The sequence below is a fragment of the Chiloscyllium plagiosum genome, unplaced genomic scaffold (assembly GCF_037043375.1).
Source record: "Chiloscyllium plagiosum isolate Xiang-an unplaced genomic scaffold, Cpla_swu_hap1 HiC_scaffold_48, whole genome shotgun sequence".
NCBI classification, from domain to species: domain Eukaryota; kingdom Metazoa; phylum Chordata; class Chondrichthyes; order Orectolobiformes; family Hemiscylliidae; genus Chiloscyllium; species Chiloscyllium plagiosum.
The window spans coordinates 10,715,380-10,727,976 of NW_028270186.1; the positions used below are offsets into that span (position 1 = coordinate 10,715,380).

A 12,597-nucleotide genomic window follows, 5' to 3' on the forward strand; every position below is an offset into this window, starting at 1 on the left:
TGGACACCTCCCTCCTTTTCCTGGACCTCTCCATCTCCGTTTCCAGCGATCAACTCAACACGGACATCTGCTTCAAACCTACTGACTCCCACAGTGACCTGAACTACACCTCCTCCCACACTGCCTCCTGTAAACACGTTATCCCTTACTCCCAATTCCTCTGCCATTGCTCCCAGGAGGACCACTTGCACTCCAGAACATCCCTGATGGCCTCCTACTTCAAGGACTGCAATTTCCTCTCCCACGTGGTCAACAATGCCCTCCAGCGCATCACCTCCACTTCCCACACATCCGCCTTGGAACTCCATCCCTCCAATCGCAACAAGGACAGAAACCCCCCTAGTCCTCACCTTACACCCCACCAATCTCGGGATACAGTGCATCATCCTCCGCCATTTCCACCACTTACTGTCAAACTCCACCACCAGAGATATATTTCCCTCCCCACCCATTTCAGCATTCTGGAGAGACCAGTCACTCCATCTCTTCCTCATTAGGTCCACGCACACCAACAACCACCCTCCACTGCCGGCACCTTTCCTTGGCACCGCAAGAGGTGTAAAATCTGCAACCGTACCAGCCCCCTCGCCTCCATCCAGTGCCCGAAGGGATCCAGCAGAGATTATCCTGCACCTCCAAACACCTCATCTACTGTGTCAATTGCTCTGGGTGTGGTCTCCTTTACACTAGGGAGACAGGACACCAACATGCAGAATGTTTCAGAGAACATCTCTGGGACACACACAGCAATCAACCCCATCACGCTATGGCCGAAAACGTCATCTGTCCTTCACACTCCGCCAAGGGCATGCAAATCCTGGGCCTCCTCCACCGCCAAATTCTAGCCACTCCGATGCTTGGAGGAAGAACACCTCATCTTCCACCTTGGGACTCTCCAACCACACAGGACCAATGTCGATTTCACCAGTTTCCTGATCTCCCCACCTTATTCCCAAATCCAACCGCCCTATTGAACTGTCCTACCTGTCAACCTTCCTTTCCACCTATCTGCTCCATTCTCCTCTCCTACCAATCATCTTCACCCCCACCTTCATCTAACTATTGCATTCCCAGCTATCTTCACCCCCATGGCTAATAAAGAGCTAATGCTCGAAATGTTGACTCTCCTGCTGCTCCTCGGATGCTGCCTGACCAGCTGCGCCTTTGCAGCACCAGCACGACTCTTTTTGACTTTTAATTTTGATGATTTGTTTCAGAAAATTACTTTTTGAAATGCCACTTCTTCATTTTCCCTCTAAACCAATGTTTGGCAAAAGGTTTGGTTTCATGTGATATCTTCTCAGACTGATTCCTCAGAGATTTTATTCCTTTTTGGAAGAATCTTGAAAAATCTGACAGATTCAGAGATCTTTTCAGGATACGGTTCACCTGTTAGGGAGTCCAGGTGTTCGGAGAGAGTGTTTGAGACTTGAGCTGTGTGAAAGCGCAAGGTCAGATGTGATAAATGTTTCATGGCAGCAGCATGTATGATGTAAAGGGCAGGGTATTCCAAACATAACAGGATCTGCAAGCTTGCTGAACACTATTCCAGATCTGATAGGGTCTAGTAATTTTAGAACATGGAACATGGAAAAGTACAGCACCGAACAGGCCCTTCAGCCCACGATGTTGTGCCGACCATTGATCCTCATGTAAGGTCAACCTAATGTACGAACCCTCAAATTTCTGTGACCATATGCATGTCCAGCAGTTTCTTAAATATCCCCAATGACCTTGCTTCCACAACTGCTGCTGGCAACTCATTTCATGCTCCCACAACTCTGCGTAAAGAACCCACCTCTGACACCCCCTCTATACTTTCTGCCAAACAGCTTAAAACTATGAGCCCTCGTGTTAACAATTTCTGCCCGGGAAAAAGTCTCTGGCTATCAACTCTATCTATGCCTCTCGTTATCTTGTGCACCTCAAATTTCTTTCCATTTACAGAAGAACATCCAGCCTACTATGCGGAGGACAGGACTTTCTGCCATCACTCATTTTCTCTTTGGCCCTCCACGATTGCACAAGGAGTTGCAGGAGGAGCGGGACTTGGTCTTTGCGATTGGCCAGTGTGAGTGTGTCAAGCAGTGTATTGAATCTGAACTAAGACTGAATCTTGCGCTGGTGCACTGTATATTGAGATGATACAGCATGCTTTGCACATTAGTCACGGCCTGACATTCAGCATGGTACTCCTTATCATGTGTGGGTCGTGGAAGTTACTTGTCAGGATCAGTCAATGCTCATTGGAGACTTCTCTCTCCTGTATGCCATGAGGTTCTGTGTACAATGCCCAATCCAAAACGTAGTCAGAAAACTCACTGCTGACCCTCCAACTCAACACTGCGGGAATACTACATTGATGGAGGGTGGTCTTTAGCATGATATTCAGCCCTGCCTGTGTAGGCATAAAAGATCACATCACATTACCTTGAATGGCAGGAGAGTTATCACTGGTGTCATAGAAAACACTTATCCCTCAGTGAACATCATAAAAACAAATTGGCTATCACATTTGTGATATGACAACAGTGATCACACTTCAAAAAGTACTTAAATGATTGTAAGGTGCATTGTGATGTCCAGTAATCTTGAAACATACTACTTAAATGCAAGTGTTCATTTCTTAGAATGAAGCTTGAGCTGTATGGTTATGTGCAATATGAATATGTTGTCGAACATTTTAATGATCTAGCTGTATAGGTATCCAACACACGCTAAGCAGATATCACTGGGTTTTCAGGTTGAATTGACAAGATGATTGATAAGACTAGATATTTTAAGAATCTCAGACTCGAGTGAAATGAAAGCAAAGATGGAGCTTGAAAAAACACTGGTGAATATAATCACAGATAATCCAAATGTGTTTTATATGTTTTTAGGGGCAAGGTGATAACTAGGGATTAAATTGCAAAAGATATTGATGTGTTTCTTGGCACAGGCTCCTTGGACAATGATCAGGAAGTTCATATTCGGGTTTTGCAGACAATTTACAAGAAACTAACTGGGTCAAAGTTCGACTGTGCACGCTATGGATCACATTGGGAACTATTAGGGTTTCAAGGTAAGGATAAGGAAATTTTCTGATTGAATCTTTGTGTTATGGTAATGCCATGGCATTTCAGGCTGGGGCTCAACAGGGATTTGCTAATGGCGGGACAGTTGTTATTCCAGTATTGATGAAGGTTGCATGTGAGCATCCTGTGGAATCCCTGTCGTTATAGACTCTTCAGGAATTACTTTGGAAATTGAAGATTCTGTTGGGTAATCTCCCAACACCTGGACCCAAGTGAAAGCCTTCATTTAAATTAGAGAATCTAGAGGATTGTGATGAACTTAAGTAAATTGTTACTTTGGGAAAATGAACTGATCAAACTCCTAAGTAACTGTTCAACTGATTCCCAACTTAATTCACACCCCAGCTATCTCTTCTGACCTGTTACCCCCCTCTGCCCCTGTGCGAGCTGACACTGTCTTCCCTACTCTGAACCAGGTGTTTCCTTCCTGAATCTGGACCTGACATCTCTTTACCCCCAGCTCTTGACCTGACCTACAGGAGCTGCCTCCATTCCCTCCTGCAACTCTGGTCCCAAGGCCCCTTCACCCTGGAGGTTGACACACCTCCCACACTCTTTGGGCCTCCAATCCCTTTTTCTGGACTTGCTATCCCTTTCCTCACTGCTGGGCTCTCACTCCATGTAGAACCACCTCTCCTGTAACTGCTGTGGACTTAATAATTCTCGGTCTTCCCAGCTCCTGGCCCTCCACACCCTTTCTACATGACAAGAGAAGTGTTAGAATGGAATTATGGCTCTGCATTTCTGCTGGGTTCCTGATCGGAATCTGACAGGACATGTAATAAGAATTCATTTCAAAAACGTGTTTACAATGAGCTTGAACTGTGCAGCAACAAGCATGTTGGAACCAGTAACAAGAAGTATAATATGTAACAGTTGTCTGACAGTGTAAAACTGAAATTTGATGTGTTAAACTGTTTCATGTGAAGGTGTGTTTGCCACATCCATAAAACTGTTGTCATCTCTTCACATTATGTCTGATAAATATGAAAACTAAAGGACGTATTGACATAAGAAGTTGTGAACTGGAAGAGCAAACTAGTAAACTAGTTTGACTTCTGTTTCTGCATGTGAATTCTTTATTTTTACTAGGTGCAGATCCAGGGACTGACCTACGTGGGACAGGATTCCTTGGTCTGATGCACACCTTGTACATGGTGATGGATTTGCAGACTTTACCTTTGGCTCGTGATATTTACAAATTGTCACAGCATCCAATACAAGTTAGTCAAATCTACCAGTTTTAATTTGGTTGAAAATTTATCAGAAAGAGTCTGTTTTGGATAAGGCCACATAAATCTGTTCATTAATATTGAATTCTACTGAGTACACAGATTAAGTTTATTAAAATTGCAGTATTAAAATTGCAGGTGCATTGGAGTTTTGAAATGGTGTCCGAGGCTTTTTTTCCTTCTGAGAGGAAGCCTAATTGTAGAACATAAGTATCTATGATTTATTTCACATGTTAATGGATTGTTTCAGTATTTTTAAATGACACATCATTTTAAGGTTCTGAGAGTGTAACATGAATTCTGCTGTTTGCTTTCACTTTGACCATATTTTCTTTGTTGCAGAATTTCCCTTTCTGTCTAATGTCCATTAACATCACCAGAATCACAATCCAAGCTTTGAGGGAAGAATGTTTATCCAAGTAGGTGACGTAGAATAATCCCAGTTTGTTACTATCAAATGAGAGGGCAATTAGAAATTAAACATTGAAACAAGAAAATTGTTGGAAGTGATACATCTCTTCTTTTTACTTCCAAAAAATACCAGTGCCACTAAACAGTTCTCACCCTTGTGGCTGACAATTGTGTCGTCATCTGTCTTCGTGAAATTGCATTTTACAAAGTCTTCGATTGACTATTTATTCATATGGGGACAATGAATTGTGCTTGAAGAATTAAGAAAACTACAGTGAAAATATTTCATCTACTCTCTGCATTCAGTCCACCCGTTAGTAATGTGGTTCAGCAGACAACACACAGAAATGCAGTGGGGCAGTTGTCTCTGACCCATGAACATTAACAGGTGACAGAATATTTGGCTGCTGAAGTGGTCCCTGGCAGAGCTGGTGAGCCAGAAAACCAGGAGGTTTTTCTTTGTGCTTTCACGTGTTTTAACTGGTCAGTCTTGCAGATATTTCCTCACCAACCTGTTCAGAGATAGTATAACACACATCTGGAGCAGCTGGGACTTGAACTCACACCTAATGGCTGAAAGGTAGAGACACCACCACTACATCACAAAAGCACTTGATCATTCTTGCAGCTCCCTCTGCCCACCAGTCTTATCTGTTCTCCCTTCATATCTAGATGAAAGTGAGAACTGCAGGCGCTGGAAATTAGAGTCAAGTGTGTGGTTCTGGGAAAGCGCAACAGGTCAGGCAGCATCCAAAGAGCAGGAAAATCAACATTTCGGGCAGGGCTTTTGCCTGAAACGTCGATTTTCCTGCTCCCCATTTATATCTGCTCAGTCAGTGATTGAATAATTAACTCCATCCCCTTGCTTAACTACTTGCTATGTTAACAATGGGAACCAAGTTGTGATGGGAGAAAACGAAATATTTGGAACTATTACCTTTAAAGACCATTATTGTGATTCTTTTAAATTCTGGCTGAGTTTTAAGAGCTGTGTGTTTTGTGACAGAGAATGTAACCGAAGGCAGCAGGTGATTGGAGTCCTTAATGATTTCTATGTGGCTGCATTCCTGCATCTTTATCAGATATGGAAGACACAGCACAAAACCATCTCTGATTCAGGATTGGTTCTTAAAGGTGAGAAATTAAGTGCAAGATGTGCTTCTCTGAAATTCTTTTGACTTGTATTCAATAATGCGTTGTTAGTGGGTTGAGGGACTCCTTGGACTTATTCATAAGGTTGCCTGTTGAATGCCTAAAATATTGAAAGAAACACTTGAAAAGCTGCACCTAAATGTTTGATGAATTCAGAATGGGTCTCATAGCTGATGGTCTAAATGACATTAAAAGCACAAAATGTAAAACAGATTTGTGAAAGCCTGCAATAGAGAGATAAGGCTTCATACAAATTAGAAAAACATTGTTACCTAGTTTGCTCAGACAGTTGGCACTCAGATAGTCCCAGTCAAAATACAATGAGACTTTCTTTTTGTTCATGGGATGGGGGTGCTGCCGACTGGGCCAGCATTTATGACTATCCTTTTCTGCTGTTTCAACTGGGTGGCTTGTGAGGACCATTTCACATAGCAGTGCACTGTCAACGACATTCTTGTGGATCTGGACTCAAACTCAGCAAGGACGATGGATATCCTTCCCGAAAAGACATTTGTGAATTTACAAGAATCAATAAACCATTTGGCAAGTTATTAATTCCAAATTTTAATTATAGAGTCATAGAGAAGTATCAAAACAGACCCTTCGGTCATGCTCACCAGATATCCTAAAATAATATAGTCCCAGGTGCCAGCATTTAGAGTCACAGAGATGTCCAGCATGGAAACAGACCCTTCGGTCCAACCCGTCCATGCCGATCAGATATCCCAACCCAATCTAGTCCCACTTGCCAGCACCTGGCCCATATCCCTCCAAACCCTTCCTATTCATATACCCATCCAAATGCCTTTTAATTGTACCAGCCTCCACCACTTTCTCTGTCAGCTTATTCCATACCCGCACCACCCTCTGTGTGAAAACGTTGCCAGTTAGGTCTCTTTTATATCTTTCCCCTCTCACCCTAAACCTATATCCCTTATTTTGGACTCCACAACCCCAAGGAAAAGATCTTGTCTGTTTACCCTATCCATGTCCCTCGTGATTCTGTAAACCACTGGAAGGTCACCCCTCAGTCTTTGATGCTTCAGGGAAAATAGCCCCAATGTAGTTAGCCTTTCCCTGTCGCTCAAACCTTCCAACCCTGTCAACATCCTTGTAAATCTTTTCTGAAGCCTTTCAAGTTTTACAACGTCCTTCCACAGTATTGACACAGTATTTCAAAAGTGATCTAACCAATGTACTGTACAGCTGCAACATGGCCTCTCAACTCTTATACTCAGTGCCCTGACCAATAAAGGCAAGCATGTTAAACACCTTTTCACTATCGTGTCAACCTGTGACTCCACTTGGATGGAACTATAAACCTGCACTCCAACATCTCTTTGTTCAGCAATATTCCCCAGGATCTACCTACTAATTGTATAAGTTCTGCCCTGATTTGCTTATCCAAAATGCAGCACCTCACATTTATCTAAGTTAAACTCCATCTGCCACTTCTCAGTCCATTGGCCCATCTGATCAGGATCATGTTGTACTCTGAGGTAACCTTCTTCGTTGTCCACTACACCTCCAAATTTGGTGTCATCTGCAGATTTGCTAACCATACCTCCTATGTTCATATCCACATCAGTTATATTATTGAGGATTGATTAAGGTTTCACCTTCTGCTATGGTGGGGTTCAAACCAGAACATTAGACTGGATTGCTGGATTATGAGTTCAATTACAGTTTTTTTATTGCAAAAGATATACTTTATTCATTAAAAAAATCTTCATCTGCATTCACTGGGCAGTTCCATATAGTCTTTGCGTATCAAGAGAAACAAACATTCCAATTTGACAAAAGCCAAAGGTATTTCTTTCTTATGCAGGACACTGTTTACACACACTGAGGCAATGAGAAGGTCTGATAACTGAACAGGCACTCATTATCCTTCAGCAAAAAGACCTTATATAGTGGTCTCTCCCCACTGTGCTTTGGCAGCAGCTGCCCAAGCATTAGTGCCTCCCTCAGCATGTATTCCTGGACATTGGAATCTACCAGTCTGTGACACTCGTTTGAGTTCAGCTCATTACAGTGGAAGATCAACATGTTTCGGACAGACCAAAGAGCGTCTTTCACTGAGTTGATAATCCTCTAGGCTCAGATGATGTTTGTCTCAATGTGCGTCCCAGGGGACAACCTGTAGAGCAAAGAGTCCTACGTTACGGAGCAGCTCGGTCCAAACCTCGACCAAAACCACTGCATTTCTCTCCAGACCTTCTTTGCAAAGGAGCATTCCAGAGCAATGAGTGGCACTCTCCTCACTAGTGCAATCACTTTGAGGGCAGTGTGTGGTGGTGCACAGAGACCCAAGTGTATATAAAGGATCTGATGGGGAGTGCCAGCTACATCTTGATGTTCATGGGAAAGTTCTGGCGATGTGGCATTCTGCCAAATAATTATGACAGTCTGCTCAGGGAACCATGTTACAGGATTCACCCACTCCTTTTGCTGTAGGGACTCGAGGCTGCTATGTGCTGACCACTGCCTGATGGTCTTGTGGTCAAAGATGTTTTTCTTTACAATCACAATACCGCTACACCATTGCCTCCCTTGAAGTGGAACTGAAAATAGTAGATATCATCAACGCAATATGTCTGAAATTCCATTTCACCTTGTACTTCAAAAGACTGGTTCAAACATTTTTCCTATTTCCCCGCAGGAGTTGAAATGTTTGCCAAAAAAAACCCAAAACAGCTCCTGAAAAGGTTGGAAACATACTTGATGGAACGTCAGAATGGAACAGTCTTGTCGGCAGACAAGGTGTCCTCAACTTCAAACCACACTCAGACTGGGATGAGATCAAAATCAGCATCTAACATAAACACCAAAGAAATGAATTTTATGGGTGTGTGTGAGCTGGAGCCAGAACCTGAGGGTGAGGTGCGGCTAATCTAAATCTGTTGTGAGTGATGAAATGTGAGAAAGATAATCAACGTCACCTTGTAGCAGGGATGTGACACTTGATTGTTTCACCATTCTGGCATGCAGTACACAAATACTGGACATTATATGTTGCCGTAAACCCCACACAACAAAAATAGAACTCTTGCTTTCCTGACAAACAGTGGCTTGCAAATGTGTAAGTGTTGTAGGCGTGTCATACTCGCTCAAAAGATATTCAGCACGACTTGAACTTGAGTGCTGTTTCCAGAAAATGCTAGAACACAGATGCTTTCTGCTTCCTTTTGAACACAATAGTGCCAGACTCTTGGCAGGAATGCAGTCCCTACTCAGGAGAGGAGAATGTCTTTGTTTCTTTCAATAGAGGTGCCGCCTGTGCTCGACATAGTTTGTACTGTACATTCAAAGAAATGCAAATTAGCTTTATTTCTGAGTTTGTGTTGTGAGTAACAAAGAAAGAGTTTAAAGATTTGATTCCACTCTGATGTTACTCATATTAAGGCGAGGCAGTTAAAGGACTTGGGCTGAATGAAGAAATGTTTCTTTCAGGATGGTTCTGTCTCTGCCTGACTTAAACTTAACCGTGAAAGCTGGTTGACTTATATATGAGATATATAAATTTATCAAAACGTGATTTTTGTTAGCACTACATGATTTGACAGTACCTAATCCCATTCTCTGTTACCCTTCTGCACTACCAGTTTTGATCATAAGCTATAGGCCATTTGAGCAAGCAAAAAATCTCTTCCAACTTTGGAAAGTGTTAAAGTTCATAATAAAGTACTGGATAAAAGCAAATTACTGCGGATGCTGGAATCTGAAACCAAAAGAGAAAATGCTGGAAAATCTCAGCATGTCTGGCAGCATCAGTAAGGAGAGAAAAGAGCTGACGTTTCGAGTCTAACTGACCTCGAAACATCAGCTCTTTTCTCTCCTTACAGATGCTGCCAGACCTGCTGAGATTTTCCAGCATTTCCTCTTTCGGTTTATAATAAAGTAAATATCCAATTATTAGTTGCTGGTGACATGCTCATTACATTTAAATAAATAGTCCTTCATGTATCCCAGTCTTTTAGCTTTTGGTATCATTGTATTTTATACCTTCATGTTCTTTTGAAAAGATGCTCCAAGGTATCCACCTGGCCAAGGTGGCTTGTATTCATTTGTAACTATTGGTCTTATCAGGATGTAGTTACCCCTCCTTCAATTCGCCTTACTGATTGCAAAATAAGTGATGTCAGGTCTTCCCATCTTGAATCAAACAATTGTCAAATTATTCGTCAATTTTTTGTGGCAGTAAAATTGGGCCTGCCAAAAACCTTTATTTTGGGTTCATTGTATTCTTTGTGTTAATTTTTTATTCTAAATTGGACTGTTTCGCTCTCAAGATCTCTGTGAACAATTGCTAAAAGGCATGAAACATTTCTATTTTCACAGATCTTTGTTTCTGGGTGAAATTAAATTTTAGTTATCCCTTACTTTACCTTTTCAGTATATGATTAGCCTCAATGATTATTAATTGCATTAGTAATTAGTTTATCCTATCAGTGTCAGTCACTTGTGTGTACCATTTTGTTGAAACTGTGGGCAGTTTGGAGCAGTTAAGGATCTGCTGTTTTTGCCAATATTTTGAGAAGAAAAGAATTTTGAACTTACTTTCTAAGAGGAAGCCATTTGGGAGGCTATCGGCAAGAGCAACTCACCTTATGCACTTTTTTTTGTTCACTCGTGGGACATGGGTGTCACTGGCTGGCCAGCATTTATTGCCCATTCCTAGTTGCTTTTGAGAAGTTGGTGGTGAGTTGTTGCCACCCACATGTTGTATGCTGATTTATAATGTCCTTTGGGAGGCAGTTTCAAAATTTCGACCCAGCAAGAATGAAGGAATGTCAATGTATTTCTAAGTCAGGATGGTGAGTAGCTTGGAGAGGAACTTAAAGGTGGTGGACTCCCCGTGTATCTTTGGTCATGGATTTGGAAGATGTTGTTGAAGTATCTTTGGTGAATTTCTACAGTGCATCTTCTGGATAGTATACACTACTGTCGCTGAGCGTTGGTGGTGCAGTGAATGTTTTGTGGATGTGGTGCCAATTAAGAGGGCTTTTTTGGCCTGGATGATGTCAAACTAGGTGTTGTTTGAGCTGCACCCATCCAGGCAGGTGGTGAATGTCCCATCTCTCCCCTGATTTGTGCTTTGTAGGTGGCGGACAGGCTTTGGGGAGTCAGGAGGTGAGTTATCGCTCCTTATTTCCCTTGTAGCCCTGGAGATGTTTTGTCTTCATGTACTAATCCAATCCTGTTCCAAAGGCTTTGATTATATCTATTCCCATCATACACTCAGGCATTTCAGATTTACACACCTAACCATTTGCTGCTCAATTTGTTTTGCTGTTACTACTTTAAATCATGTCCTCGTGTTCTTGATCCTTCCACCAAAAGTAATATGATTCTATCTACACCCTCATCAAATCTCCTCGTGATTTTGTCCAGAGCCCTAACTTGTCCAGTTGATCCCTGTAACTGAAGTTCCTCACCCCAGCAACCATTTTCACAGATCCTTTCTACATCCTCCTAACTTCATTCATACCTTTCCGAAACGATGTTGCCCAAAATTGTATATTATAATATTCCAGCTGAGACCAAACCAGTTTTGTTTTTTTTTGCATTGAATAATTGCATTGCTTTTGTTCTCTATTCCATTATATGCAAAGCTCAGTTTATTTTGAAACATCCAGACTCATTGAGCAGCACATTTACAACTACTTCCTTTCTCCCCAACCCTCACCCTACCCAACAACTGGAAAACTGCCCTAAATAACACTTTTAATTCAAGCATTCAAACAGGTAATGTTGACAATCAGCAACATCTGGCTGTGTTAATCTCTAGCAAGATGCCTTTGCACACTTAGATGTTCCCAAGATAAGTTTTTTTTGTCCAACTGCTGTTCAGCTGTCTGAAATTACTTGAATGGGATGTGTCCTTATGAGGTAAATGTGCATTCCATGCGAGCTGAAGAAAATCTGCTTGTGGACCTTTTCATTGGTTGGCAGACTTTTTCTAATATATGGCGACAACCATGTGATCAAAAATAACATTTTTTAAAGAATTTATAAAATGTGATGGTCACTGGGTGACATGTTCAGGGACATTCAGCTGCACTGTGTCTGGAGAAAGAATATGGAGCATTACAATAGGAAATTCAGGGGCTGCTAGGTATGGAATTGTCACCAGCAGAGTGAAGCAAGGAATTCATAGCAGTTCATAATAATCCTATTTGGTGAGAAATTGTTCACAGAAGGTTCAGAGTAGTTGGGACAACATCACTTTTGAGAGAGATTTTGTTTTGCATCCAATCTTTAATTATTTTATCTGTCTTCAGACAGGTCCGGATCTGAGGTGAGATGAAGACACTTCAATGTTGTGGAGTTGAGGGCTTGGTCAATTTAGTGATTGAAATAGATTTAATATTTGAACACATTTGCACGTGAATCCAAAGGCCCTTTCCAACTCTGAATGTACTGTAATAATTGTGCAGAAACAAGGTGTGTACTGAGAATCTATGAAAATCTCTTAAATCCTTTTCATTAATCTCTGGGCTGTTGAAGTGATTGTAGGTAATGTGATGTAGTTTCAAAACTTTGACTTTTTATTGACAGGTCTCAATTATTATATAGTTTTCTTTGCACAAAGTCGCGGGTTAATTGATGTTTATCATAATCAGGATTTTACTAACGAGCACTGTGATTGGCTGTATTGAAGATGTAATGTTAACACTGTTCTTGGATGTTATGGTAATATAGCACTAAACATCTTTATTTTT

At 41.7% G+C, this 12,597-nt stretch overlaps 1 protein-coding gene across 9 annotated transcripts in view; it reads left to right on the top strand.

Annotated features, from left to right (window-relative positions):
* Positions 1-9,641, top strand: part of elmod3 (ELMO/CED-12 domain containing 3) — a 42,893-nt gene extending 33,252 nt beyond the window's left edge. For 8 of the 9 annotated variants that reach the window (XM_087984189.1, XM_043681359.2, XM_043681358.2 and 5 more), the window contains 6 exons: positions 1,948-2,071; positions 2,942-3,064; positions 4,170-4,300; positions 4,652-4,728; positions 5,727-5,854; positions 8,535-9,641. In XM_087984189.1, the coding sequence (XP_087840315.1) occupies positions 1,948-2,071; positions 2,942-3,064; positions 4,170-4,300; positions 4,652-4,728; positions 5,727-5,854; positions 8,535-8,770 (819 nt within the window). In that variant the 3' untranslated portion in view covers positions 8,771-9,641. The remainder of the gene's footprint in view (positions 1-1,947; positions 2,072-2,941; positions 3,065-4,169; positions 4,301-4,651; positions 4,729-5,726; positions 5,855-8,534) is intronic. The other variant, XM_087984190.1, reaches the window with a different exon arrangement.
* Positions 9,642-12,597: the final 2,956 nt, after the last annotated feature.